General features: G+C 53.1%; 1 protein-coding gene across 1 annotated transcript in view; it reads right to left on the reverse strand.

Annotated features, from left to right (window-relative positions):
• Positions 1 to 21,433: 21,433 nt before the first annotated feature.
• The window catches only part of GRIK3 (glutamate ionotropic receptor kainate type subunit 3), a 235,422-nt gene continuing 228,895 nt past the window's right edge, over positions 21,434 to 27,960 (reverse strand). The window contains exons 14-16 of the mRNA XM_057744441.1: positions 24,934 to 25,156; positions 24,187 to 24,437; positions 21,434 to 21,628 (exon numbers count right to left, since the gene is read on the reverse strand). Of these exons, the coding sequence (XP_057600424.1) occupies positions 21,434 to 21,628; positions 24,187 to 24,437; positions 24,934 to 25,156 (669 nt within the window). The remainder of the gene's footprint in view (positions 21,629 to 24,186; positions 24,438 to 24,933; positions 25,157 to 27,960) is intronic.

Consider the following 27,960-nt stretch of genomic DNA (forward strand, 5'->3'; position numbering starts at 1 on the left):
GGCATAGGGAAAGGGAGTTGATTGCAGTTCAGCTCAGGAACTGTCCAAGAAAGCCCAGTACCTGGACCACATGGGCAGCTCCCTGGATCACCCGCTGCAGGTGAAGCCTTTTCTGGGCACTGGAGATGCTAGGCAGAACAGAGAGAGAAGCGTCCCCAGGAGCACAGATCCTACATTCTACTGTTCAGGGTGTCTTGAAGACACCACTAGGGTGTGGTAGTAAGTGCAGCAGGAGGTGGGTCTGTGCTGCCCCCCAAACCCACAGGACCATCCCACCCCCCCCCCCCCCCCACCCAAGCTGTCTGAACATTCCTGGACCAGCAGTGGATTCTTGAGCAGACTGGCTGTTCTTGGTGCCAGGAGAGGGCGGGTGAGCAGAGACTGAAGCAGCCTAGGCCCCGCATGGGAGTGATTACCTGTGCACACCTGCCCTGTGCCCCCCAAAACCCACCTCTCATCTCTTACCTTCTGAGGTTCCCCTTCCAGCTCTGACCCGCCCCTGCTCACCCCAACTTCTCCCTGCAACATCTGGTCTTCAGGTGCCGACCTCCAGACTCTCACCTCCTGAGCTTACCTGGGACCTCCCCAACCTGGACCTCCCACAGGCGCCCTGTAGTCCAGCACAGCCAGAGTGTGTAAATGGCTCTCAATCCACTCTCTGAGGATGAATTGAGGGAGCGGGTGGAAGGGGCAGTGACTTTGGGGCGGCCCTGCCTTCCCAGGGCTTTGTATGGTCCAGTAGCTACATCCATGTAACACCAGAGCAAGTGGCCTAAGACGGAAAAGTTCAGCATTACCACCAACCGGGAGAAAAGAACTGGCTTATTTTGATCATATACTTGAATGAATTCAACCAAGTAGTCAGTAAGTATTGAACTGAATTGACCTGAAAAATCTAATAATAACCAAAATTACTGTATATTAAGGACTAATGGGTCTGACATGTCTGTTACATTTTTCATCTAATTCCCACAATGACATCTGGGAGAAGTTCTATTATTTCTCTCCTGTTACAGCTGGAAAAATTGAGGTTCGGAGAGGTCAAGGAACTTGTCCAAAGGACACACAGCCGGAAGATGGTATAGCCAGGATTTAACCAACCAGTGTGGTCCAGCACCCACATTCTTAACCTCATCCTCAACTAGTTCTTCTCATTTGAGCCTCAGTTTCCCCAACTGTAGAAGGGGAAACTTGCAACCTCACAGCCTGGTATGATGGTGACTGTGGAATTTCTCTGGGGCTCTTAAAGTGCCAGGGAGGTGGGGTGACGCTCTCTTGACCTCTGATGCCAGGCCCGAGCCTGGGCTGGGCACTGATTGCCTCTGGGTCCTCAGTGACCCTGCTTGTCTGGCCTGGAACATGCCGTTCCCATCTCCCACAGCCTCCTCTGGGTTTTCTTTCAAGAGCTGCTCTGTGCCTGGACAATGCTCCTTGTGAAATGTTTGCCTCTGAGCACCAAGGATCAGGGCTGCCTGCAGAATGAGACGTGCAGCCCGCTAATCCCCGTGCGCCCATAGTTCTGTGCGCTCCTGCCGCCTCTGCACTTCTCAGAAATGCTCTTTAAGTGGCAAATGCCGCTGACGTCTCCCCTGTGCCAACAGGGCACCAGGAGTGCTTGCAGCCAACACCGATGGCTGCCCTGAGACTCAGAGGCTACTTCCTTAGTCCTGGGAAATGCAAACACTTAGGGCAGAGATCTTGGGGTGGGGTGGAGTCAGGTTCTAGATCAGATAGGGGTCCGGCTGACCAGCTGACATCTACGGACACTGAAAGACCCCACCTTGCCAAAATTCTTCCCCCATCCCTGTCCTGATCCAATGCCTAACACCCCCCATCCGTGCCTTTACGGTGAAGGGCGCAGCTCTGGAAGGCCAATGAGAACACAAACGTGGTACCTAAACGTGATGCAATTAGCAAAGCAGGACCTGGCTTCTTCTAGGTCCTCCCAGGACTGGGAAGGCCCTGAGTCCAGCTGAGAGAGGCACTGAGGCAGGGTTCAGAGCACTGACTTTGAGTCAGAAGTAACCCAGGTCTAACCTGACTCTGCCTCCTACCAGCTGGTGACCTTGGGGCAGGTTCTTAACACTGGCGTCACCTCTAAGATGGAGCTTACAGTGGAATCCATCTCAAAGAGCATTGGGAGGATGAAATAGAGTGAGTGCTCATCAAGGGCTGAGCACAGTGCCTGCCTCCGGCTACGTGGCCAATGGCAGGCGGGACGCTGGAGACCCCTGGTCCTAAGTTCTCTCCTGCCTGCTCCAGGCCCTCTCAGCCAGAACAGGGTGGTCTATAGGCCTCTGCTCAATTCTCTTGGCTCCAACCTCAGCTCAGTCCAAACCTTCCTGGTGGGATAGGAGCTCCTCAGTTGTCTCAGCTCTCTGCTGAGCTTGTAGGTTTCCCCATCCTCCTGCCTGGATCCCCCTCTCCTATGCTTTCTCCATCTTTGCTTCAGCTTGAACCTGTACCCAATCTCCTTGCCCTTGTCCTCAGCATCTCCTAGTGTCTGCACCTCCCGCCCCCAGGTCTGGGAGGCAAAATTCACATTCCACCTTCCTGAGGCCTGGGAATCCTAGCTGCTGGTTTTCTTAGATGGAGTCCTTGAGCATCAGAGCTAAAGAGCACCGCCCCCCCCACCCCCCGCCGCCGCCACTTCCATGAGATCTTCAGGATCAACCCTCTCATTGTGCAAAGGGGAACACCAAGTGCCTGGATAGGGAAGGGATGTCCCCCAGGCCCTGCAAAGTGCCAGGGACAGTGCTGCAGCCTCTGTGTCCTCTGTTGAAGGCATAGCTCTGAGGTTAGACAGGGAGGATACCTGAGGGGGCCCTAGAACTCCTGGAGGAACTTCCCAGGGAGTTAAGGGCTCCGTTGACTCTTCAGGGGCTGTGTCTCCAATAACTCGCTTTGCTGGTGATCTAAGTAAGAAGCTCTGCCTTCATTATCCCAGTTAACCTCCAAGGAAATAAAAATATTTCACTCCTTTGACATGGTTTTTGTGCTGTTTTGCTTTTACAATCATTCCCTTTTAAGTGCATTTAGTTTTAAGCCCCTCAAATCCTGTTTAAGTACGTGGGGATAAGGCGCCCATGAATGAAGCAATAACTAGAGAAATAGGAAGGGCTGTGAGTTTGCTCTTCTTCTCCGCTTTGCCTCCCTCTCTCCCTAAACCCCAAATGCCCTGACCAAATGCCACATCAGCTCTGGGCCAGTCCCCCCAGGCAGGGGATGGATAAAAGTTCACCCGAGGCCACTTAGCTCAGTGTCTGGGCAGGAGGCCTGTCTGGCCGCTCAGCTTGGGGCAGCCCCAGGTCATGACCAGCTCCAGGCCAAGCAGGACCACCTTAGATCTCATTTCTTGGACTCCCACTTGATATCTGTCTTGGTCAGATTCTAGAAGCAGAGCTTGAGATGGAGACTTGAATGCCCATAATGTGTTGAGAGGATGCTCTCCAGGGAAGGGGATGAGGAAACAGGATAAGGCAGGGGCAAGGTCCTGGTCTCAGCAGGAGTCAAGCTTCCTTATGGTCCTACTGCCGAGCTCCAGAGCACATGGACTCAGTCCCAGCTTAAGAAAATGGGGAGGCCTTTTGTATGTCCACATGACAGGTCATTGGCTGTGAGCTGCCCCAGGTGCCAGGAGATGGTAAACATAACCTCATGGGTAAGGAGGTACTTGAGAAGGGGATGGCTGGGACCCATTACCAGCCAACATTCATAGAGGCAGAGTAATGGGTGTACCATCCAGGAGAAGGCAATCTGGGTGGAGGGCCTACTTTGCCCATTACAATGGCCCAGCAACTCCAGAATGGGCCTCTGCCTCCCTCTAACTAGGCTTCCACTCACCCCTGATGGAGATCTTGCTGTGGGCCAAGCCCTATGCTGAATATGTCACATCCATTTCACTGCATTGTTACAAAAGGCTCACAGGCAGGGCTTCTGAGCACTTGTTTACCAAGGAGGCTCAGAGAGGTTGAGTGATTATTCCAAGGTCACACAGCTGTTGCGTCAAATCTAATTTCCAAAGACCACAATGGCACTGTGTTCTAGTGTCTGTTTGTCAGGCCTGCTGGATTCCACTTTGGGGGACCTTCATTGCCTCCTGCAGCCCAACAGCTTAGCTTCTTTTAGGTAGTTTCCCCTCTGGGCTGTTGGCTCTAAGTCACACATTATCTGCTCACTTCTTGCTCCTAGTTCACTGCCCTTCACCCCCGGGAGCTTCACATATCTGTCCACTGATCATACCTCCACTATCTTCAGAGGCCCGCGTTCTGCCAGGAGCTGGAAATATCTGACGTGTCCACAAATGACATCTCACTGGGGAGGGATCTGTTTCTGCCACCACTGTCTTTGCTGACACCTCCATCAACATAGATCTTCCTAAAGACAACAGACATTTATCCCTGACAGTCAGAGGCAGCGTTGTAATCAGATGCCGGAGGCCTGAATGCCGGGTTGTCAACAGATTGACAAGGGCTCTTCAGTCAGCGGAAAAGGGGCTGGGGAGAGGGTTGGGGAGGGCTTCAGAAATAGCGCCTTCTCTGTAAGAATCACCTCCCTTGGGCCAGGGCTGGCCTTTAGCCAGATGGCACAGGGTGGCCTGCACACATGACAGAAACAAAGGAGGGAATAGGAAAATCTTGGGGAGTAGAGATGGCTCTGGGTCTAGGAAGACAAACTTGGATACGGATGCAGGAAAGGGAGAATAACAATTAAGGATGATGGAAGATGTTACTTGGACTCGCTGATGTCCAGTTCTTTTCTCCATCCTGAGTACATGGGAGACATACGCCAACCCCTGATGGCAGGCAGGTAGAGTCTAGTTCTGGTTGTTCTAGTCTATGAAATGTGAGTGGACGTAGTACATGTCACTTCTAGGCTGAGGCAGTAAAAAGCACTCATATGATGCTTCAGTCCATTTATTTCTTTGCCAGGGTGATTACAGAGAAGGCCTCTTGTTGAGATGCTGGAACCACATGATGGAAGCAGCCTGGACCACCAGTTTTCACAGTGGAGGACAGTCATCCCAGATGGTTCCAGACCCAAGGAGAAATAAATGTGCATGAGAAATAAACAGAATGGTGTTAAGCCGTCAAGACGTAGGGCTGTTTGTTGTTGTGGCCTAACCTAGCCTAGCCTGACTAATTGCAGTTTCTTGTTCACCTACTGCATGCCAAGGATTGTGGAAAGTGCTTTACACGTATCATCTCATGAAATCCTTGCAACCCCATTTCCGGGTAGGACCTATTATTAACTACATTTTACAGATGAGGAAACTGAGGCTTAGAGGGATTAAGCAACTTCCACAATTTATCACACAGCTAGTAGGTGGCAGAGCTGGAAGGTCTGTCTGATTCCCGAGCTGGAATTCTTAACACACAAATTCCAGAGAGGCCACCTTAGTTTTCCTGCCCTTATAGGGATCTAGGAATCAGGGCTTGGTAGGACCCAGGGGAGCATTTGAAAACTGTCTTAGGGAGTCCCTAAGTGGTCAACCAAGGGCCAGAAACACACTCTGCTCCCATGGAGCTCACAGTCTGGTGGGAATAAGCCAAGCAAAAGTGTGGAGGTTAGAATGAGTGGGGTGTGTGTGTGTGTGTGTGTGTGTGTGTGTGTGTGTGTGTGCTCACATGCCTGAGGGAGGGATGGGATGGGTTCAGTGAGGAGGCTGGCCTGGCTAGTGGGACAGTGTGCTGATGGGAAGGGAGGAGATTGCATGGAGCCCCCCTGGTCCCTGCTGGGGAGGTGCTGGGTTTATTGAGGGCTCTGAGTCTGCCCTTTATCCATCAATCCTTTGCAAGGGGACCCTGGTCTCCCAGACCTGTTTAGGAGGCACGGCACTGTATCAGTATGCCTCTTCCTGCTTCTCAGGTTATAGAGTGTGGCTAATGACCCCAGGAAACAGAGTGATGTGTTCATTTGTGCGTTGTGGTCCTATCTACACTCCCAGAAGGGAGTGAACAGTGACGCTTGGCTCAGTTCTGGCTTTTGTAGGGTCACGAATTCAGTCCTGAGCTGGGGCTAGGGTGGTGTGTAGAATCGAAAGAGGCTGAAAGATGAGGGTTCAAATCCAGCTTTTACCCCTTGCCCCTGAGTGACCTTGAACACATCTCTTTACTTCCAAATGTCAGTATCTTCACCTGATAAGTAAGAATAGTCACACTTCCCCTGAAGGCCACTTGTGAGGACTAAACGGCATGCAGTAGGTTTCTCTCCCTCCTTCCCCTCCCACCCTTTCAGAAGTGCTTCCTCCAGCAGCCCCCGGAAGACAGAGAGCAGGCCGCATGTCCCCTCTGGCTGGGGAGTGTTACTCGGACCCTCCTCTGGACCCATGGGGGACGCCTGCCGGAGAGAGCTTCCTGGAACCCAGACGTTCGTGGCCCTGCCTTTGTCCAGAAGGGAAAGATCAACTTGAACCTAGAACTCCCCCAACTTCTCCCAGCAGCGTGTCCCCAGAGGGAGTTTGCAGGCGGAGTAATGTATGGCTCCATTTTTAGATGTTGCCGAATTCCATTTGCCGGAGATCTGTGTTTTATTGCTGTATCAGTGTTTCTAAATTGCACTATATTTTCTTAGCTTGATGGGAATTTACAGCATACGGATTGGAGCGAGATTGGGTTCTCCCTGCGGCTTGGAAATCACGGGGGTCGATTGCTATGGCTGCTGCCTCCCCCTCGGACGTTTCTGCTAATTATTCATATTAAGACGAATCCGAATCTGAGAAAGGACACCCAGGAGGCCCACTTTGTGAGACGCTCGCGAAGGCTGGGAGGTCTACGACTGCTCCCTGTGGAGATCCGGGCTGCCAAGGACTAGGCGGGAGGGCTGTGGCGTGGGGTGCTGAGGCGGAGATGAATTCCAGGCTGGGGAGCAGCCAGCCTCGGGCCTGACATGTCCCGGGGAGCACTAGACATTAGGTTGACCACTGGAGTAACAGGAGCAATAATGCTGCACTTCTGAATATCTCTTTAGTGGCCTCAAAGAGGACAGGGATGATCAACCCCATTTTACAGAGGAGGAAACTGAGGACCTAGGGGACGAAAGCACACAGCAGAGCTGGGATTAGAACCCAGGACTGTCTGAATTCAAGCTGGTGTTTATTCCCCTCGCCCGCACACTTTGTGGGGTTTCATCACCTCTCTGCTTCCATGCTGGAGACCTGGAAGGGGTGCTCTCATGTACAAAGCTTTCACAGAGTAACAGGCACCACGCTGGAGTCCTGGCATCATCTCATCTAACCCTCCTAGAGGTGGGTGTGACATAGCCCATTTTACAGAGTAGCCTCAGGACGTTAAGCCACTTTTGCAAGGTCACACAGTGACTCCTAAGTGGCAAAGCCGAGATTCAGCCCCAGGAACATCTAATTCCAAAGCCCATTCTTAGCCACCTTGCTCCTCTGCTCCCAGGGACACCAGCAAATCCAACTCCTGCTGATGCAGGAATGAGCTTCCCCCACTGTGGGGTGGGAATCTTAGTGCATTCGGGGAGTCAGATGGTGCCTGTCTGGTGCTGTCATTCAGCAGGCTACGACTTACACGGGGAAAGCCAGGGTGCTCAGAGTGCACCTGCATTTGAAATTCACAATTTCCCCAGCTACAGTCTCCCAGGAGCCTGCATTCCCACCCAGGGCATTGGGTGGGGAGAGGAGGCAGTCTCGAGGACCCAGCTGGGGACCTCAGGAAGTTCTGGCCTGTCCCTCTGGCAGGTCCTGGCAGTTTATCTCACTTGGCAGTGATCCTCTGTCTAAAAGCACGTCCGACGTTTCTGCAATAAAGTTAATGGACTTCTCCATCTTAGAGCAGCTGAATTCTCTTGGAGCAGATGCTGAGGGTTATGGATGTTCTAATTAGGAAACTGCCTTTGGCATTGAGGGAAGGAGGGGAGGCTTTGTGACGTTGTCTGCCCCGCGAAGACCCCCTGCCACACTGCTTTCCCGGAGCTTGCCAGAGCAGAGCTGCCACAGCAGAGAAGAGAGATGTTCCTCTTCACCCCCACCTCCCACTTCCCTTCCAGCACCAACCTCATTTCCAGAAGGGACCATGGGCTCCTAAGGATGGACCCTGGCCTCCCAAGTCTGAGCCACCACCAAAAGGGTTTAGTGTTGCAATCAAATAAAACTTACACCCAAGTTAATCTGACACATTTATTGATGTGCATAATTGTTTTTGGACCGCACTGCAATTAGGCATAAATGGTAGGTCGTTCCTGTGAGCGGCTGTAATTAGTAATTCTCGTTTTTGGCCCAATCAAGTTTGGATTTTTTTTTTTCTATAAGCATGGAAGCTCCCCAGTGTCTGTAAGCAGCATTGATTATTGACTGTTTTCTGATTCCCTCATTCATTTAATCATTCACCAATTTATCAAATCTGTGACGTGGAGGTTCCAACTTGAATGCCTCATTCTGTTGCTGATGCTGGGTAATTGTGGGTGAGTTACTCTACTTCTCTTGGCCTCGGTTTCCACATCTGTCAAATGGGGACAATAGCCCCTAGCTCATAGGGTTATGGTGAGAATTCTGTGAGATGAAGTATGCAAAGTGCTGAGCACTGTCCCAGGTCTGGAGTTGTTGCTCAAGTAGCTGGAATGTATGATTGTTATGGTTTACGCTATTATCATCTTGTTATTAATGACAACTTCTCCTGGAAAAGAAAGAGCCAGCCACTAAGACCTCTTAACCTTTGGTCCTCAGGTGAGAGGGTGATTCTGAATGCAGAGGGGGCCTGTCCCTTGGCTTTTGCAGGGGACTGGAGGTCGAGGTAATACAAGAGGGCACAGAGCTAGTGACATTTGGATTGTAGCAACTGCTGTGACCTTATTCCCTCCACACCCCCTTCAGGTGAGTGGGGCTGGGAAACTTCTGATTTTCCACATCTATCCTCTCATCACTGCCCAGCCCTTGGGAAATGTGGGGCTGAGTTAGACCACCTCATAGCAGGAAGTGCCCACATAGGGCAGAAGTCTCTTATTAAATGCTTGATCTGCTCCTGTCCCCAAGGTGTCTTATCAGACTTGAGAGTGTTCCCAAGACTGAATTAGGGAGAAGGAGGGGAAGCTGATCCTCACAGTACACTAAAAGTAAAGGCTTTGGGACAGAGGGACTGGACAGAGGCCGGACACTCTCAGGGTACTATCTCTCCACATCTAGGAGCCTCTGGACTCACTGGGGAGAATGTGAGCTTCACCAGCACATCTCAGGTTGGGAGAAAATGTGTGAGGGAGGCTCAAAGGGCCAGGAGATAGCAAGGCACCGGGGGCTCCTTGAGCTGGGGAGGCAGATTGCCCTGGAGCGTGGGCAAGTTATTTGGCTTCTCTGAGCCTCAGGCTGTTCATCTCTAAAATGGGGTCATAGCAGATGCTGTCAGTGTCTTACACATATCTCCTGCCCTAACCACGTCTGCACAAACCACCCATTTTCCTACTGCCACCACCTGCATTGCTTTTCCTGAGGCCTTATCCTACCCCTGAGCTCACCCTGCACTGTGGCACCCCAGAAGCATGTGGGATTGCCAACATGCAGAGACCAGCCTAGACCAAAGATTGGTGTGTACATACCCCAGCTCTCTCCCCTTTGAATGGGGAACTGAGTTGCTTATTATATGCTGTTCCCAGAAGTCCCCGGCGGGATGGAGTCCTGGTTGCTTCCCACATTTTCCTTGGCATCCTGCTGAGTACCGGCAACTCTGTCTTCAAGGAGCTCCAGCTATGAAGGAATTGGGGACAGAGGCCTGGGCCAGGCTGAGCTGACACTTAGGTCTCTGGAAGTAAAGGACCAGGGCACCCCTATGACAGAGGCAGGACCTGGGGGCTTGTGTGGCAGGAAATCGTGTGTTCCAGGGCAGGGCAGCTGCTCCCGAAGCCATCTCCACAGGGCCTCCTCATCCCAGATCCTGTCTGGAGGCTGAGGCAGGCAATAAATCCCCTCTGCGGAGCTGGTCCCAGCATGGGCCACCCCGCAGAAAGGCTTCATCAGCGGCCACATTTGCATAAGATAATGAAACCGCAGTAAAAATAGTAAAAGAAAAAATGGCCTGGCAACTTTGTTTCCATAATGACAGATGCTTCTTAAACACTCAGCTTCTGTTTCCCAAGGAAGTGCCATCAAGGCCCCGGGGGAGCCGCGTGCTCTGGCCCAGCCCGATTCTTGGAATGGCAACCTGCAGCCCCAGGAGGGCCCGGGCCCTGACCTCCTCCTGCTCCAAGCTCACTTCAGATGGACCTGGGGGCGGGTGGGTGGTGGGGGGAGATGTGGGAGAAGGGGAAGCTGACAGAAGGGCAGAGAAGGCCCCTCACAAATACTAAGCCTGATGTCTCACGCTTAACATGTGCTTTCATAGGAGGCATTTTCTTTCATTCTCACATGAGCTCCCTGAGGCAGTCAAAATGGGTATCCTCACAGCACAGGTGAGAAGCTAAGGCTTGTGAATGGTCCAAGGTCACCTGCTTAAATTACGGTGGCAGAAGGAGCTTGAACCTTGTCCCTGATTCCCTTTTTTTTTTTTTTTTTTTTCTGAAGTACTCCTTTATTTAGTGCCCTGGAGGTTTTTATACCCTGGGACTTTGCACATATTAAGATTCAGAATACATTTCTTTAGTAAAGGTGGGGAAAGTCCCATAGTTAAAGGAGACTTCTTTTTCAGATTCTTTCTCAGGAGGTTCAGATTTAGGAAAGAATACAGATGGAAGTTTAAGATCTTCCAGTGGATTCCCTTGAAACCATCATTGCTTCCTTATTCACTGAAAACTCTTCATGATACAGGCCACAGTTTTAAGACCACTGCTCTACAGCATTTAGCATGTTCCTGTGTTTGCCAAATACTGCGAAAGGAGAAAATGATGACCATGGTAGTTACGACCGTGGAAGGGAAGTGTTACTACTAGGAGCCTTGGGTGAGTCATCGTCATCCAGGTGGGTCGGCTTTAGCTCAAGAAGTTACTCTGTCCCATCGGACTTCTGTCCCTGACTCTGGCATGGGTGATTGCAGGCCCTTGCCACAGGAGATGGCAGGAGAGGGGGCGTGTCCCTGACCTGGACGACGGTGGGGATCTGTGGGAGGTCAAAGCCAGCTCACTGGGTCTCAGACCTCTGTGCTCTGGGCCGGGTGAGACGACAAATGTCCAAGGGAAGGGAGCTCTTGACATTGAGGGTGTAGTTATCTGGGATGGGACGTCCCCAGACCTAGAGGCCAAAAAGGAGCCTAACCAGAATCTGCTCCAGAACCCTCCTGGCCCATCAGCTCCAAGCCACCAGGGCTACGCAACTGCCTGGGAGCAGAAATGACAGCCACCACAGTAATGATGACGGTGATGAATGACACAGTGGAGAAGGGGCTTGTTCCACAGCTCAGAGGGAAATCTCTAGTCTAGTCCCACTTGGCTGGAGGTGGGGAGGTGCCTTGACACACCACCACCTTCCCTCTAAGTGTTCAGGACAGAGACCTGACTTCCTGATTCAATAAAAGAGGGCTTGGCCACGTGGGTTGAGGAGAATCGGGTCTGAGCAAATTCTCAGGGTAGAGATGGCTCTTCACGCGTGCAAGATGGCCAGGGGGCGTCACCTGGCTGCTAAGAAAGCTGTCCTTACGGGGGCGCAGAGAAGGATGTCTAGCAGGGTGCGTGTCTCCAGGTCTGTGCTGGCCTCATGCGGGTGGACAATGGGGTCCACTCCCTGGAATCATCTGGCGCTGGCCACCTTGGGGGTCCCTCCACATCTGACTCCATTTCTGCCTGGCGATCCCTCCCCAGGTTCCCTCCCCCAGCCTGTGGAATCTTGGGCCTCATTTGGGAAGTGGTGGAGGGGGAATGGGATCCTACGTCCTTCCAGATGTTTTGGGTCTTAGACCAGAACTCAGATCTTTGAACTTAAAAGCTGAGTATTTGGCCATCTTTGATTTCTCTGTGCCTTGGCTCCTCTGACTCTTGGAATAATGGGGAGGGGTCCAATCATTTGTAACTTTCCCTCCACAATAAAAGCTACCATCTGTTGAGCTGTACAGGCGTTAAGACGGCTATGATGTCATCGAATTCCTATAACAACCCTCTGAGGTGGGTCTTAGCCTCTCCTTTCTGCTGAAGCTTGAAGAAGACACAGCAAGGGGCAGAACCCGGCAAGTTCAGCTCCCGTATCCCTGATTGGACTGCTTGGTGGGGCTTGTCATCAGGCCTAGTAGAGGGACACTGAGTGAGCCAGTGTCTCCTCCAGCTGCACATTCTGGGGCTGGATGAGAGGGAGGAAGAGGGCAGTGCAGTGGGAGGCTGAATTAATAAGCATTTCAGAGGGGTGAGTGAAGGGATAACAGGCGGCAGGTCCAGCTCTGTGCTGCTGTTGAATGGGGAGGATGGGCCTGGGTCTTCAGAGCTTGGAGCAGGGGGGTCCCCTGAGGCGGTCCCCTGCACCGCTGCTCCCCTCTGGGGTGATGGACCAGCAGCCCCAGCATCGCCTGGGAGCTTGTCAGCAATGCAGATTCTCAGGTCTGTCCCAGACCCACTGAACCAGAGTCTTAGATTTAACAAGGTCCCCGGGGCCTGTGTATGCTTGTTCAAGTGTGAGAAGTGCGGGTCTAGAGCCAGTTCTCAGATACACCCCTTCGCTCAGAACGTCCCCATCCAGTGCCCTCTGCTGAAGGGGTAGCAGGTGATTTGGAATTGGGACATTTTCATACCAGGTCATTGCTGTTGGGCCCTGGAACAGGGGGGACTTGAAACCAGGACTGTGGTGGCTATTTACTGCCTTGAACAAGGAAAAGGGTGGGAGGGGGAGAGATAAGGGATGGGGGGGGCTTGGTTGTGCTTCCACCAGACCCCGTATAATGAAGTCTCTTTTTGCTCCAGTTAGAGGTGGTCTCTCTTCTGGCCACAGCAACCCCTGACTGAGGAACCTTCTTAAAGGTTCTGCTCCTGGGGGCTCAGTGCATTGGAGCTGGGAGCCAGGGTCTTGGTGCCTGGAGACAGGAGGTGCACAAAGGGCCTGGATGAGGGGACGCAGAGGCAGGGGCAGGAAGAGCCCCGCTCACGGCCGCGGGGGCCTGAGCCAGCTCAGCCACCTGGCTGCCCCAGCCCTGCCCCACCTCGAGGCCTGGCCTCCTGATTGCCTGCCCCTCCCTTCTTTGCCTTCCCCCCATCAGGAGGTAGCAGAAGGTGCAGGAGCTTCACTTCTTGAGGGAGATGGTCCTAGGAGGAGCAGAATAGAGAGGATCAAATAGCCCCTTTGCTATTTCAGTTCTGCATGTGGAATGCTGCACTGACTAGCTGTGTGACCTTGGGCAAGTCCATTCACTTCTCTGATCCTTTGCTTCCTTAATGGTAAAATGGGATGACACAGTGCCTACTTCAGAGGGTCATTGTTCAGTCCATGGGAAATGGGTATAAAGTGCTGGTAGTGATGCTTGGCTGGTACTGAGTGACTGGTAACGTGGGCTGCACTTCTGTCCTTGGAGCAGGAGCAGGGAGAGCCCCCTCTGTGGGGAGAGAGGCAGCACACCCTGCTCTTGGGGGTGGTGAGGGGGTGGGAGAGAGGCAAGGCCCAGTATCACTTCCTTGTCTCCTACAGACAGAGCCCTGGAGAGAGAGAGCTCACTGCCTGTTAGGGGCAGCCAAGTGGAGATGGGGTGAGAGGTAGAGTTGGGGGCTTCCCAGAGAGGCTGCCCAGTCCAGAGACAGAGCTGCCCCATTATCCCAAGAGGCCTGGCTGACCCTTGTCCAGAGCCTAGAGTGTCACAGATGGGCTTCTGGGCCAAGCTCTCTGTCCCCTGAGGGAGGAGTCTTGCCTCATTGCTCACCACTCTACCCCCAGGGAGGACTCAGCAGGTAGTAGGTGCTAATTCTCCTCCTTCGTCTCCTCCTTTTTCTTAATAAAAATTGCTGTCACTTGTTGGCTTATGATATGTGCAGCCCGATACTAAGTATTTAACTTGCTTTTTCTCATTTAACCCTCACAGCCACTCCACGAAGGGGCGGTCTTCATGACCATGCATTTTATAGATGAGGACATGGAAGCTGCTCCTTCAAAGTTATACACCCAGTAGGAGGTAGACCTGGGACTCAGATGCAAATTATTTAAGTCCTCAAGTGAGATGATGGAATAGGAGGGTGTGTATTTTAGGAAGCTTGCCCAATCCATACGGTCTTTTTTTGAATATTCCAGTTTTCTCAATCCTCCTAAAGCAAAGACCCTGAGTACTGTGACTGTATTATGTGACCCCCCCTTGCTCCCCCTGGCCACAGCTGATTGGACTGTAATTATGATGATGCTGTACATAGGCAAGTATGGAAGTTTCTGGCTGCAAATCAGTCTCTGCCAGTGAAATCTGTTTGCATGAGATCTGGAAGGCAGAGGCCGTCTTCCCGCCCCTTTATGGGCTATTTTGGACATGGGAACATGAGATTTTTTCAGCAGCATCACTCCAGTTTCCTGGGTGATGACAAGCAATCGTGATGCGGGTAGTGGTGGCCTCAACGTCCTGACCCACGCTTTCTGAACCCTGGATTGCAGCTCTGGGGTGTTTCGCCTCCCAGTTCCAGTACCAATCTCAGAGGGGGTTGCTTCCCTGCTGGGTCACTTCTGTATTGTTCTGGGAGCCACTGGTGGCCCAGCATGGCCTTGCTCCCTCATGTCTCATTGGTTTTGTAAACATCCGTATTCAATCTCTTCCTGCTTAAAATGTCCTGCCCTGGACCCTTTTTTTATGTGTATAGTTTCCAACCCCTGAAAGTAACTAACTGAGAACGTTCTCATTTCCAGTTTGAAAAAGCTCAGGCAAGATCTCTGACTGGCCAAGTTTGGATAAGAGGCTCACCCAGCCTCCCCAACTGTTGCCAAAGGGACAGGGTCACATAAGGACATAGCAACTTCCAAGGTGGCTGTGTGGATGGAGATGAGTTGGAGAGGAATGCGCCCAAGAGAAGGGAAGACAGAGTTCAGATGATGTGAATATTGATGCCCCATGTCAATACCAGAAATGGGAACCAGGAGCCTGGGCTGGAGACACCCACCTGCTCGTCACCGGGGTCCCCTGCCCAGGACACAGTCCTGGGTGAAGATGGCACAACTTAACTGCCAACACCCTCTGGTTCTAGAGAGAAGAGAAACAGAAAACACATCTCAAGGGAGTCCTGTTTTCTAGAAACATTTCTTTATTTAAAATTTAAAACCATATTACTTCATACAGCAAACTGTGCACTTTGATATATCACAGTGTCTTAAAAAGGAAAATAATTGGATTTGTTTGGAAATTTATTTACATCAGCCTAGAATGATTGGCAAGTAACACAGTTACTATGAAACCCAAATTGTTACAAAATGTTTACAAAAAACTATATTCATAGAAATTCTGCATGTCCACAAAGGGCATCCCCTGAATGGCCCAGAGACCAGTGTGTGGGAACCATGTGGAGCGGGATGGGGGCGTCCAGGCACTCTGGTCTGGGTGGTGGGACAGGCCAGGGGTCTCACATGGTGCTGCCTGGGGGCTCAGCCGAGGGGCTGGGAACCCGAGTCCCCATCATGCGAGGCCCAGCCAGGAAGCTGGCCCAGGCAGAGGTGGGCTGGGGGCTTGGAGCACAGTGGCATGGGGGCTCCTGGAGCCTCTGATTCCTGTCCTGGAGCCAGGACAGACCCCTCCTCAGGGGGCTGGGTTCAGATGTGCTCTTGCCAGGGCCCTAGAGGCAGACACAGAGTGAAGTGCAGACCAGTCTGCCGCCCAGGGCTGAAGAAGAGGGCAGGCCGCTGACCACGTGGAAGCCTACTCCAGACCTTTCCTCTCCCGCGTGCTCCAGAGACGTTCTGACGGTGATGGAGCAGGACCACTAGCTGCAGGATTGGAATGGGAAGAACAGATGGGTCCGAGTGGGGAGGGGTGGAGGTCTGTGGGTACTTCATGGGGGTGGGGGGCCAGGCTCTATGCAACTGCCCTGCAGGGGGAGGTGAGGCAGGGGAGAGAAGGCAAACAGACGGCACTGGGCTGTGCTCAGACAGGAGTGCCTTCTTGGCTTCCCTTCTTTCACCCCATGTCACTGTTCTGCTCATATCCCTGGCTCCCTGGTCACTCCTTGACAGCTGACCTTGGGGTCAAATGGGGCTGGGGAGGTTGTCTGTGCGGGGACAAACTCTTGGCTGGAATTGCTGGGTCTACAGCTGCTTTCCTGCATATGGAGGCCCCGGAGTTTTGATCTGTAAGATAGACACACTGTGGGGATGATGTGAGGTCTGTTCTAGAAGACAGGGGAGAGGAATAAGGTCAACACCTAGGGCACAGGGACATCGGACTGGCACGCTGGCAATGCCTGGGGGGCCATTCTCTTTACAAAGGGTTTTCCTTAGCTGTGAGCTGTGCCTTTGTGTGTGGTTGAGCATGTGAGGCAGAGGCCTTTGCCATCTAGAATACTCCAGCCTTCTAGGGCATTCCAGGCAAAGCCTGAAGCCTCTCTAGCAGCTGGGCAGGCAGATATTGAGAGCAGGTCTAGGGAGTGGCCCCCTCTTTCCCAGCCCTTCGGCTCCCTGTTAACTGCCCTGGGACCAGAGCTGCCGTATCGGCTTGGGAGCCAAGTACTGGTACGACATTGCTCTCTAGACACAGGCCCAGCTGTCCTGCTTCAGACCCTCTGAGATGCAGACAAGACCCCCGGGCCACTGCTGCCTGTCCCCAGGAGGCAGCAGCTGTGCTTGGCCCATCCGCTTGCCCCACGGGTCTCCCCTCTTCCTCAGGGTCTGCAGATCCGATGTACGCAGGCCCTTCCCCTCCCCCATGGGGCTCTCCGCAGCCCCTGTCCCAGGCAGCGTCCATCCCAGACTTTGCAGCTGCAGCCCCCATCTCTCACCTGGTCCCCAACCATACTGGCTGGGTTACGTACACTCTGTGTGCAGACGTGCAGGGAGGGGTGTGTATACACATGGGCTACAGATCATATATACACTGTGCATATATATATATATATACAGCATATATATATATATATCTTTTTACATTCATATATATAATGTACAGAACATTAACCTTCTACCAAAAACAGTTTTGTGACTTTCATGTATGGCCTCAGCTCTGAACTTCTAACTCCAGGGCAAAGCTAGGACTGAAATGAAGGCTTGATTCAAACAGGCCTGGGGACAGAGGGCAGGGCCCTTAGGGTGTGGTAAGCAGCTGAGCCCGTTCCAGATGTGCCCACCCAGGCTGGGGCTGTTCCGGATGCGTCTGTTCCAGAGGTCCGTCTACAGGGTTGGGCTCACTTCCTGTGTCTGTCCGTGGCCCGGACAGATGTTATGTCCATACAGCTATTTGTCCAGGCCGCTGGGCCCTTCCCAAATGGCTATCCACACAGGACCACAGATGTGGGCTGGAGCGGGGACTGTTTCCAGATGTTTGTGCAGAGAGCTGGGAAGGGCTCGGGGAGGGATGAAGCGGCAGAGAAGATGGCGGGGAGGAAGCTTCCCACTGTTCCAGGGGAGCGTGTGTCTGCATCTGACTTCTGTTTTCCTGGAGTCTAAAGAGGGGCGTGACATCTAACCATTTGGAGCCTTCACCCACCTGCCACCCTACTCCATCCTGGGCCAGACTTGCCCTCTGCCGGTGCCCGGGGCCTTGGGGGAGCCCGTGTGCTCAGATAGCGGAGGCAGAGTCTTGGTTGTGGGTGGGGGGCACTCCCACACTTCAGAGATTCAGAGTCAACGCCTCAGCCAAGGGGGCCTCACCCCTCTGGAGAGACACTTGAAGCCACCTGAATGGTGACAAAGCTCAGGGTTTTCTTATCTGTCTATAGAAGAGAGACCACTGCAGGTCAAGGGGAGAGAGACAAGGAGCCCTCATGGCCCCACACCCCAGGGTCTTAGCGGGGTGTGCGTGTCTTCACTGCTGCCCCTCAATATGGCCAGTTTGACCAGGCAGAGGGGAGGCACTGGTATTTTGGGGTGTGGGAGGGGAGTGGAAGACAGGGGCTCTCTTCTCTGCAGGGCCAGGCTGTGGGGCCAGAGAGGGACAGTCCAACACCTGCTCGGGCCAGTCTCATCTCTGCTCTGTCCAAACCAGTGTGGACCATCTCCCTCCATCACTCCCGGCCACCTACCTCAGTGCCTCCGTGCGCATATGCTCCCCCTGCCCACGTGCACCCTCTGCGGCTCAGACCTACGCCCACAGGCAGGTGGGCCTGAACATCAGTTCCACGTGACCCGCCTTGCTTGGGAATAGCTCCCGGGCCCCACCCTCAAGACACAGCGGCACCTTCCGTACCCTGGGAGACGCACAGCTTACACGCGGGCAGAAGCGGGCTCCGCTGCACCGTGAATGCCAGGCTGGTCTCGAAGACAAATGCAGGTCACTGGGCAGAGTTTGGACATTATCCACCCACATGGGCATAAGGCTTGACTGGGAGGCGAGATGCAGCAGCGTGTCCTTCCGTCTCCGTGTAGGACTCGAGAAATCATGTCAGTCCCTTTCGGGGGGTTCCCCTAATTGAATCGTGCCTCTGACTTCCAGCATTCCCCCCTCTGAGAAAGCGCGTCCTCCCCCCACCACCTCCTTGTCGTCCTTCCCATCACAGTCTGTATACGTGCATAGCCTCAGAAGAAATGACACGTTCACGGCGTGTCACACACAAAAGCACACACGTGCGGGTGATACGAACATGGATGTGGGCATGTGCTATGAAATAAAGAGATATGCCTGTGGTTGGTGAGAAAAAATTGGCAAATACCTTCATCAGAGTCTGGTTATCTGGGAATTGCCAAAATAATGTCATTTTCCCTTCAAACAGGCCACTCTACTGAGAGCAAAGGAGTCACTGGCCGTGAGTCCCTGCAGTGTTTTGTCCCCACTTGGCCAGCCTCCCCATGACCATGCCTATGCAATCTTGCAAATCTTTGTGACAATTGATCTCTCCCCATGACAGAGTGTACACAGTCTCTGGGTCCCTGCCTTCCTGATTGTCCATCTCTGCTCCTGCTGTGAGCTGGAACATATGTGCGTGTTTGAACACACACGTGAGCATACTCACACACACACACACACTCCAGTCCCACGTAGCTTCTCACAAACAACACGCATCACCCTGTGCTACGTGTCCGTCGGGTTCTGCCCTCCACTGCACACACACATGCGCACACACGCTCACACATGCACCCCTTGATGACATGGCTTCTCCATTTAAACCTATTTGGCAATGTTTGCAGGTTTTAGTCTGTTCTCCACCTCTGTCATTTGGTGCACAAATGCACACACACACAAACATACACAGCCGTTCACGCATGAATACGTACGTATCCTCACCAGAACCCCATTATGACATGGCTTCTCCTGTTTTTACATGTATGGGGCCCTGCTGCTTGTCCAGATTTGTCTTCCTCACCCCCAATTCACACACACGCGCACACACACATCAGAACCCAAAGGATTCTCCTCTTATTGCCTGCCTGGACTCTGTTACATGCCCTAATGTGCCTTTCAGGCCCAGCCCCCAAAGATCAGACATACAAAGATACATACAGATGCAGCGCGCGCGCATGCGTGCGCACACACACACACACACACACACTCCTACACCCAGGAGCTCACAGCAGCATGGCTTTTCCTATCATGATGTGTGTTGGCTATGCAGCATGTCTGGCCCTCTTCTCCCACCTCCAGTGCACACCGGCTGTCGGAGCCACTGTGATTCTGGGAACCAGCTGGTTTGGCCCTGCAGCTCCGTTTGGAGGAGGTACTTATCACATGAGTCCACTGTGCTCTCCTGCTTTGGGAGTCAGAGATTACCCTTCACCCCTACTGAGAAGGTTCTTAAGACCTAAATGTAGCTCTTCCCTAACCAGGGTCCCCAAGCAGAAACAGGAGAGTGGTGGAGGGGGATGGCTGGTGTCTCCTGGGTGTCTATCCAGAATCTCCAGCCCCCTTTCCCTTGCTCAAAGCCTGCCTTCTGCCCTTGGCCATGGGCAGCCCTGCTGGCTCTATCGTGTTCTCTTTAAGGACACTTTGTTCCTAATTCCTCCATGTCTCATTCTTCTCCCAGAATCTTAGATTCGCAGACCTCTAGGGTATCTGTCACAGCTAGCTGGAACCCACAGATCACCTGGTCCACCCCTCACTGTACCTCATCTGCTACTACTTCTCTGCTGAACCCCCAAACCCCACAAGGTCCCAACTGCTCTGGACAAGAGACCAGGGGCCATAATGGCCTTGTGTCTCTGTGTGGGGTCTTTGGTTAATTCTCCAGGAGGCCGCTTCTCCCTCCCCACTGTTGGGGCCTCTATCAGGGAGGCTATTCTGTCCCTGAAAACTTTCTTTTTCTGGGGAGCATCTATAGGTTTGGCAAGTCCAGGAGGCCAGGTGTTCTTTAGGGCCCCTCTGACTTTCCGCATCTACCCCAAAGTTAGCCTGTGCCATAGGACGTGATCCTCTTTGGAGGAGTGGTGATGACGTTCGCTTCAATCTAGGCTACTTTCCTCCTTCTGTGATGACAGAAGAAGGTCAAGGTCAACTGGCCAGGAATTGCTGAAGAGTAGATGGCAAAGACCTTAAGCTCCCTAATGCTACCAGGGTTTGAAAAACAGCTTGGTAACCAGCAAAGTGAAATCCAATGGCTCGAGGGCCTGCAGGATTTCCATGGAATCCACTGCTCCTTTGGGGTTCAAACATTGGCTGCGTCTCTGCGCATCCTTTGTGAGAGATTCAGGGGGTCCTCTCTCCTCTGGCCAGAACGTGGGGAAGAATTTGCTCTGACCACTCCCCCACTCCTAGAGACCTCCTAGAGGAGTGGGACCCATTGGGACATTGTCCAAAAGAATTCAAAATGGCAGTCTCTGTGCATCCTTCTCTCTCCCAGACTCCAAACTCCTCTCTTCCCCTATGGGGCTCTCTGCCTTCAACTTTGCCAAAACAGGAGCTGCCACCGGTGGTGTCAAGTCCAGGAGATCGGGACCACGTGAGCAGCCCCTGGGGATGAAGTCTTCCTTCTGTCCAGGCGTGTGGGGTGGCCATCCCCCATCTTCAGCTCCCATTGGCAGCCAAACTATAACATCCTTAAGGTACCCAAGGTTTGCATGTCTGGTCTCATAGTCAAGTTCCAGGAGGCCTGGGCTCACAGGGAAGGAGTAGCAATATGAGAGGTGTTTTCAATTTTCTTTGGCCCCAGCAGGGCCACAGTAGAAACTTCTGACTGTAGAATAGAGTTGAGGGGTAGATGAGTTTGGCCTGAGAGAGGCATGTGCTTCCTTTGGCCTTGGCTGTCTTGGCTGGCAGCTTTAGAAACCCACAGAAGAAACAAGAGGAGGGTGAAGCCCAAGCAGCTGGCCTGGGGGCCTGCTGGTTTCCTGGTAGGTAAGGGCAGAGGGCTCCCGGCCCAATAGGCAGGCAGCAGCTCTGGTCCCCAAGCCCAGTGTGGGGACTTGGGACATTCCTTCCTGTCTCCTTTGCTTTCCTCTGCCCTGCCCCCAGGCCTGCGGTCCCCACCCAACCTGTGCCTAGGGGAACACAGGGGCCAGTGATGTGCTGCAGGTCATGCTGTCCTTGCCCGGAAGCCGGCGATCGTTGAACGTGTGCATGTTGATGACGGCGTCTGTCTTGACCATCATGGGAGGCTGTGGCTTGTGCTTGACCCGGCGCTGGCAGGTAAGGGAGAAGCGGATCTCGTCGGCCACGGTGCTGCAGAAGGAGCGCTGGGATGGGGAGTGGGAGGGCACGGGGCACATGGGTGAGGCCTGGCCCTGCAACTCCAGCCCATTCCTCCCCTTCCTCCCAGAGCCTGTGCTAGAGCCACCAGGTCTCCCTCACACGCTACCCCACGCGCCCTCTGGCCCCTGTGAGGTGATTATTTTCGGTAACAGTATACAAAGTATCACGTCCTGGTTTGGAGCCTGAGGTGGTATCATCTCAGCCCTATTTTTCTGAGGAGCCAGCTCTGGCTCTGCTTGGCATGCACGTTCACGTTTGAGGAGTTTACCTGCCTGACTTTTTCCCACTAGCTTCTGAGGGCAGGAACCAGCCAGTTTCATCCCTATGAGCCCAGCCCCCAGCTCTAGGTCTGGCTCAGAGTCAGGGCTTAAGAAACACTTGATGAATATATGGATAATCTTGCTGGAAGGGCTTCCAAGTGAGGGGAAGGGTCCCCGTGCTCCCACTCGGGAAAGTTCAGTACATATTTCTCAACTGGGAGGCAGGTGTCTGTAGGGCTGTGGGTGGCAGTGTCTTCTTCTGGCCTGGTCCCTGTGGGTATCCAAGAGGGACAGCTCAAGTGCAGCGCTGCCCACAGGTATCTGATGGCAGTGGCTCCTGTGAGACCAGCTGCCAGAGGTTGTGCAGCGTGGCTGTCAATGCCTCCAATTGCCCAGGGAGGCCTGGGCATCAGCATTCGGTTTGTAGGTAGGCTGTGTGGTGCAGGGGATTGGGGACCTAGCTTTGAATTCTGGCTCTGCCTCTTAGCAGCTGTGTGACCTCACCAAGCTCCTCCTTTCTCCCCCACTAAATGGGGGACATCATCCCTCCTCACCTCCCGTTCTTCATTCTGAGACTATTTACTGTGACCCACTTTGTGCCAGGCACTGTTCTAGGTGTTAGGCACACAGCAGTGAAAAAGATAGATAAGGTCCTAGTCCTCAGGGAGCCCATGGTCTAATGATGGGATAGAAACAGTTAATAAACGTGTGAACAAATAAATAATTTCAGAGAGGGATAACTATTAGTAAGAGAATAAAGCAGTGGAATGGGATAGAATGGGGGTGGGGAGGGGGGATAGGTGGGGAAGACGACTTGAGCTCCAGCTGAATATCCAGAAGACTCTAAGAATGTGGAGCTCTGGGGAAGAGCACTACAGGTGGATGCAACAGCCCGTGCAAAGGCCCTGAGGCAGAAATGTGTTTGGCAGGTTAAGGACTAAAAATGTGGCCAGTGTGTGTGAAGCAGAGTAAGAGAGGGGAGGATGGGAAGGAGGAGGTTGGAGAGGTGGGCAAGGACCAGATACCATAGGCTTCTTGGTGGAATTTAGAGCTCATTCCAATTGTAATATAATTCTAATGTAACCCAAAGGACTTGATTGTTCTTTTTAGATGTATCATAATTTTTAAACCCTTCCCTATTATTGGGCATTCAGGTTTTCCATATTTTTTTTTCACATGATAATTAACACTTCAACAAACATCCCTGTCAGTAAAATTGCATATGTCCTTGGCCACTCTGGATGCATTTCTAAAAGTAGAAATTGGTCGAAGAAACACACGGCCACTTTTAAAACTCTGGCCATACTGCAAAACATACCCTCTTGAACTCCCCCCAGCAATATGGGAACATGTCCCTTTTCTCACACCCCATGTGAACCTGAACACCAAGAATTATCTTTGCCCCTCCTCTTCGCTGACTCTGGCTTACTGATTATTAAGGACTCCATTTAATTTTGGATGGATGTGTAAGTGCATCTTATACATATGACTTAACTGCAATCTCTTTCCACCTTTGCCCTGTACCCCTTTGAACTTCTCTTTGAGAGGAGCTTCCTGCAGCCCAGTGGCCCTCAACTCAAGGTACACACTTAAATCACCCCACACACTTTCTTAAGAAGCCAGTTCCAGGCTCCACCGCAGACCAATTAAAACAGTCTCTGGGAATGAGGCTAGGATGTTAGCACTTAAAACACTTTCTCCCTGTGATTCCAATTTGCTACTGGGACCCAGAACTACTGCCCAACCACATTTAAATTAATCAGACAGGTTGAACCTAGCAAGCTTGGGCTGGCCCTCTTAACTCTTTTTCTTTGTTAAACTTTTGATTATGGAAATTTCCAAATACATGCAGAAGTGGAGAGAACAGTATAATGAACCCCTATGTAAGCATCATGAAGCTTCCACAATTACCCTGGAGGGGTTTATGCGGGGAATGACATGGTTCGAATTAAGTTTTAAACAGGGCCCTGGCTCTGTATGGAGAACAGCTGGTTGAGAGGAAGAGTGGAGGCAGGAAGGCCAGAGCGGAGGCTGTTTGCATGGTCCAGCTGGAGATGATGGGCGCGGCCTGGCGTGGAGCCACAGTGATGGGAAAATATGCTCGGAGTCAGTGCAGAGGTGGGGCTGGCAGGGCTTCCTGGGGAATTGGATGCAGAGTGGGCTACTGTGGGGAAGGGATCAGACACCACCTTGCACCTGGCATGTAGAGGGTTTGAAACCAGTGTGGACCCTGTTCTGCCTCCTTTCCTTCCCTGTGCAGGCCCCAGTTCCTCGGGGCTTACCTGTTCTCGCTCTGCTGTCTTGCGGAGCTTGTACACAAACTCGCCCACAGCCACCAGCACAGACAGGACCAGCCCGGCGGCCAGGACGATGAAGATGCCCCCGATCTTCTGGATGCCCAGGGCACTGGCCTCTTTGTTTTCCTCCTCGGGACACCCGCTGCCCCGCCACCACTTCTCCTTCATGATGTGCAGCTTGTCCTCTTCCTGCAGCTGCAGGATGGCGATGGTGATCTTGTCCCGGTACGGGGAGCCTGAGTGGGGGAGAGGGGATCCTGGATGTCAGCAGCCTTCAGTCCATCCGTGCACCCCTGGCAACACGCCATCACTAGCCCTCTCAATATGCTCATCCAAAGGGGGACCTAGTGCCAGGAGGTCCCTCTTTAAATCCACCTACAGTGTCTGGGTGGGAGGAAGGGTCCTGACTCGGGGTGGAGAGTCTAGCCTATGAATTTCTGTCTTCACAGGCCTCTGGAAGGCCTGGCATACCTGGGTTGCATCAGCAGGGGTGAGGTCAGGGAGAGGAGGCCTGACCTCTGAACTCACCCCCCTTCTTTGTGTCTGCCCCGGGTCTCCTCTGCTCAGGCCAGGGGTGACTTCGCAAGGCGTGTGGCTCTACTTTTTTGTTTCTCAGCTGAGGATATGCCACCTCTCAAGGCTCAGTGGGGTGATGTGTGCACGTGAGTAGACCTGGGAGCCTCGCCCACCCTTTGTCACCCACCACCCTCCCGCCTGCAGCCCTGCGCTCACCCATGGGTGTGCCGATGCCGTAGCCCTTGGAGTCGATGAGGCCCCCAATCTGGGTGAGGTTGCAGTTCCTCTGGGTGACGTACTCGATGGTGGTGGACTCCATGAGCAGCGCGTAGTCCGCCGTCAGTGTCCGCTGGATGCCCTCCTCGTTGTTCTTCACCAGTGCCGAGGGCTTGCTGCTCATGAAGGCCCACATCTTCTCGAAGGTGGAGATCTTGGATTTCTGGGCCGTGGGGACGGGTGGGGAGGGAGTGAGGCACACACAGTTACTGAGCACACAGAGACCAAACACTGCTCACCCCGCAGCAGGGCCCGGGTCACTGAACTCTGTGCACAGTCCTCAGAGCGAGGGGGTGCCACCCATTGCTCAGATGTGGAAACTGAGGGCCTGGGAGGATAGGTCCCCAAACACACAGCTGCTGAGTCATAAGGCTGAGAGTCAGACTCAGGCCCATCTACCTAAAAACCTTGGCTCTTTGCCATGGCACAAGTGGATTTCAGGCTGATTTTTAAGAAGTTAATTTTCTTTCTCTAAGATTTATTAAACAAATGTGTGCAGGTTCTGTTCTAAGTGCTTTGCTTGCCTTAACTGACTGATTTTCCCCAGCAATCACAGGGGGCAGGTCCTATTATTAGTCCCATTTTACAGATGAGAAAATTGAGTTTAGCTGTGCCTCAATTTGCCTAATTTAGTCAGACACAAAGTGGGAAAACCAGGCTTCAAACCCAGGCCATCTGGCTCCAGAGTCCCCGCTCCTAACCACTGCGCAACACTGCCTCGCAGAAACCTCTGTGAGGGTGGCGGGGTGGGGGTGGATGCTGATGAAGGCAAAGCTTGGTGGATTCCGGGCCCCCCACTCCCACTTCAAGTGGGTCCCTCTTATGTACCATGTTCCAGGGGAAGATTTGTCTGAGACAAGGGTTCCTGTCTGTTCTCCTTCAAAAGAGTGAAAGATAAGGAGGGTGAGAATTGCAGACAGGGGAGAAAAGTGGGGGCAGTCAGAGCAGGGGGTCCATAGGCCCCCCCTTACCCTCTTCCTCCAGAGCCTCCTGGGCTGGATGCTGCTACATGAACGGAAGGGACCGGAATCCCTGAGCTCAGGTCTGGTGGGTGGGCTGCTGTGCTTGCCCGGGCTGCCTGGGGAGACTCAGAGAGGGCCTGGGGCCAGGGGCCAGGGGAGGGGGCCAAGGCTCAAGGTCTCTTGCTGCCTGAACAGACTGGGCAGACCAGGGTGCCGGCATTCATGAGATTCCTTGGGAACTTAGTGCCTGCAGGGGGCCTGCATCCAGCAGGGATGAGCCCTGCCTGTGCTGATCCTAGGGGAGCAGGTGGTCTGCAGGCTCCCTTGTCCCCGGCTGTTTCCAAGTCTGGCTGTGCCTGTCTGTGATGCTGGCCTGTCTGACGGGCAGCTGGCCCAGCTCCGGTGTGCGTGATGGCACGGGTGAGCTCAGACAGGCTGGCGCGGGGCTGAGGGAGGGGGGAGGAGCTGTGACTGCCAGGAGTGACGGGGGAGTGGGGTGGATGAAAGTGGACCTTTTACTCTCAAGGTGCCTCCTAGCTCTAAGGGCTGTCCCCTCCAAAACTGGCTCCTGGAGACTTAAGCATGCCTCAGGGAGGAGGGAGCCCTGGAGCAGAAGGCAGCACCCCACTCGAGATTCCACCAGAGCCCAGAATCTCGAGTGCCAGTGATGCCTTCTTTGGGCACAGGGCCTGAGGGCACCTTCATAGACCAGCAGCCTCCCCTCCTGAACTTTATCTGCCCTGAAGCCGAAGGCCTGGAAGGGCTCCAGTGCACCCACTGGAGCAGCAAGCTGGCTGCCCCCAACTCCTGCTGGTGTTCAGCCTGTCCCACTACCAGCTACTCCTGCTCCCCAGCTATTCCATCCTCCCACAGCTGCCCCCCTCCCCCCCACTTAGCTACTCTTGCCCTTAAGAACGTTTCTGATTTTCAGCTCTTCTGACTCTCCAGACATTTCTTATTTTCTAGATAACTTCTGATATCCAGACTCTGTCTGCCCCCTCCAGCTTCTCCCTCAGGTCCATTCTCACTCTGCTACTTTTCCTGCCCAGATTCTCTTTAGCTGGAAGCTTCAAACTGGCTTCAATGGTCCCCCATCCTGGGGATTCATGCCCTGGTGTGATCCCTTCCCCTTGAGTGTGGGCTGGGCCCAGCGACTTGCTTTTAAGCCCTGCCCCCAGGAGTGATGGGATGTCACGCCTGAGATGAGGTTAAAGGAGACTGGGACTTCCGCCTTGCCTGCACTCTCTCCGGCTCCTCTGGCTTGCTGCTCTGATGGAAGCTGGCTGCCATGCTGTGAGCTGCCCCGTGGAGAGGCCCACATGGCAAGGAACAGAGGGCAGCCTCCGGCCAACAGTCAGTGGAGACAGAAGCCCTCTACCAGCAGACTGGGGGGAACTGAAGGCTGCTGACTACCACGTGAGCGAGCTTGGAAGCGGAGCCTGGAGATGACTGCTGCGTTAGTCGGCACCCTGATCACAGCCTGTGAGAGGCCCTGCACAGAGGACCCAGCTATGCTGTGCTGATTCCTGACCCACAGATTGTGAGGCCACAATGTTGTTGTTTTAAGACACTAAGTTTGGAGTAATTTGTTATGCAGCAATAGGTAACTCATACACTCTCTTACACACATAGTGACACAAGCTACTTTTATTCCCAATATAGCGGCTTTTTCAGATAATCACTTCCAACTATTCCTCTAATAAGGTTATCCAAGTCCAATCATCCCTGCTTGCCAGGGACACATGGCCTCAGACACTCTGCTCTCTCGGTTATTGTAACCAAATACTATTCCCTGATCAGTGATTTAAGCACCTCAGCTCCTTTTCCATCCCAGTCTCTCTTGCTTTCCATATTCTGCTTCAATAGAGGTGGGAATTAGAAGTATATGAAGCCATCAGGGCTCCCCTTACATCTCCTAATGCATGCATGCATGCATCTATCCATTCACCCATCCATCCACTCATCCTCTCATTTATCATGTTCATGTTCTCATCCAAGCACTCAC

The sequence above is a fragment of the Hippopotamus amphibius genome, chromosome 1 (assembly GCF_030028045.1).
Source record: "Hippopotamus amphibius kiboko isolate mHipAmp2 chromosome 1, mHipAmp2.hap2, whole genome shotgun sequence".
Lineage (NCBI taxonomy): Eukaryota > Metazoa > Chordata > Mammalia > Artiodactyla > Hippopotamidae > Hippopotamus > Hippopotamus amphibius.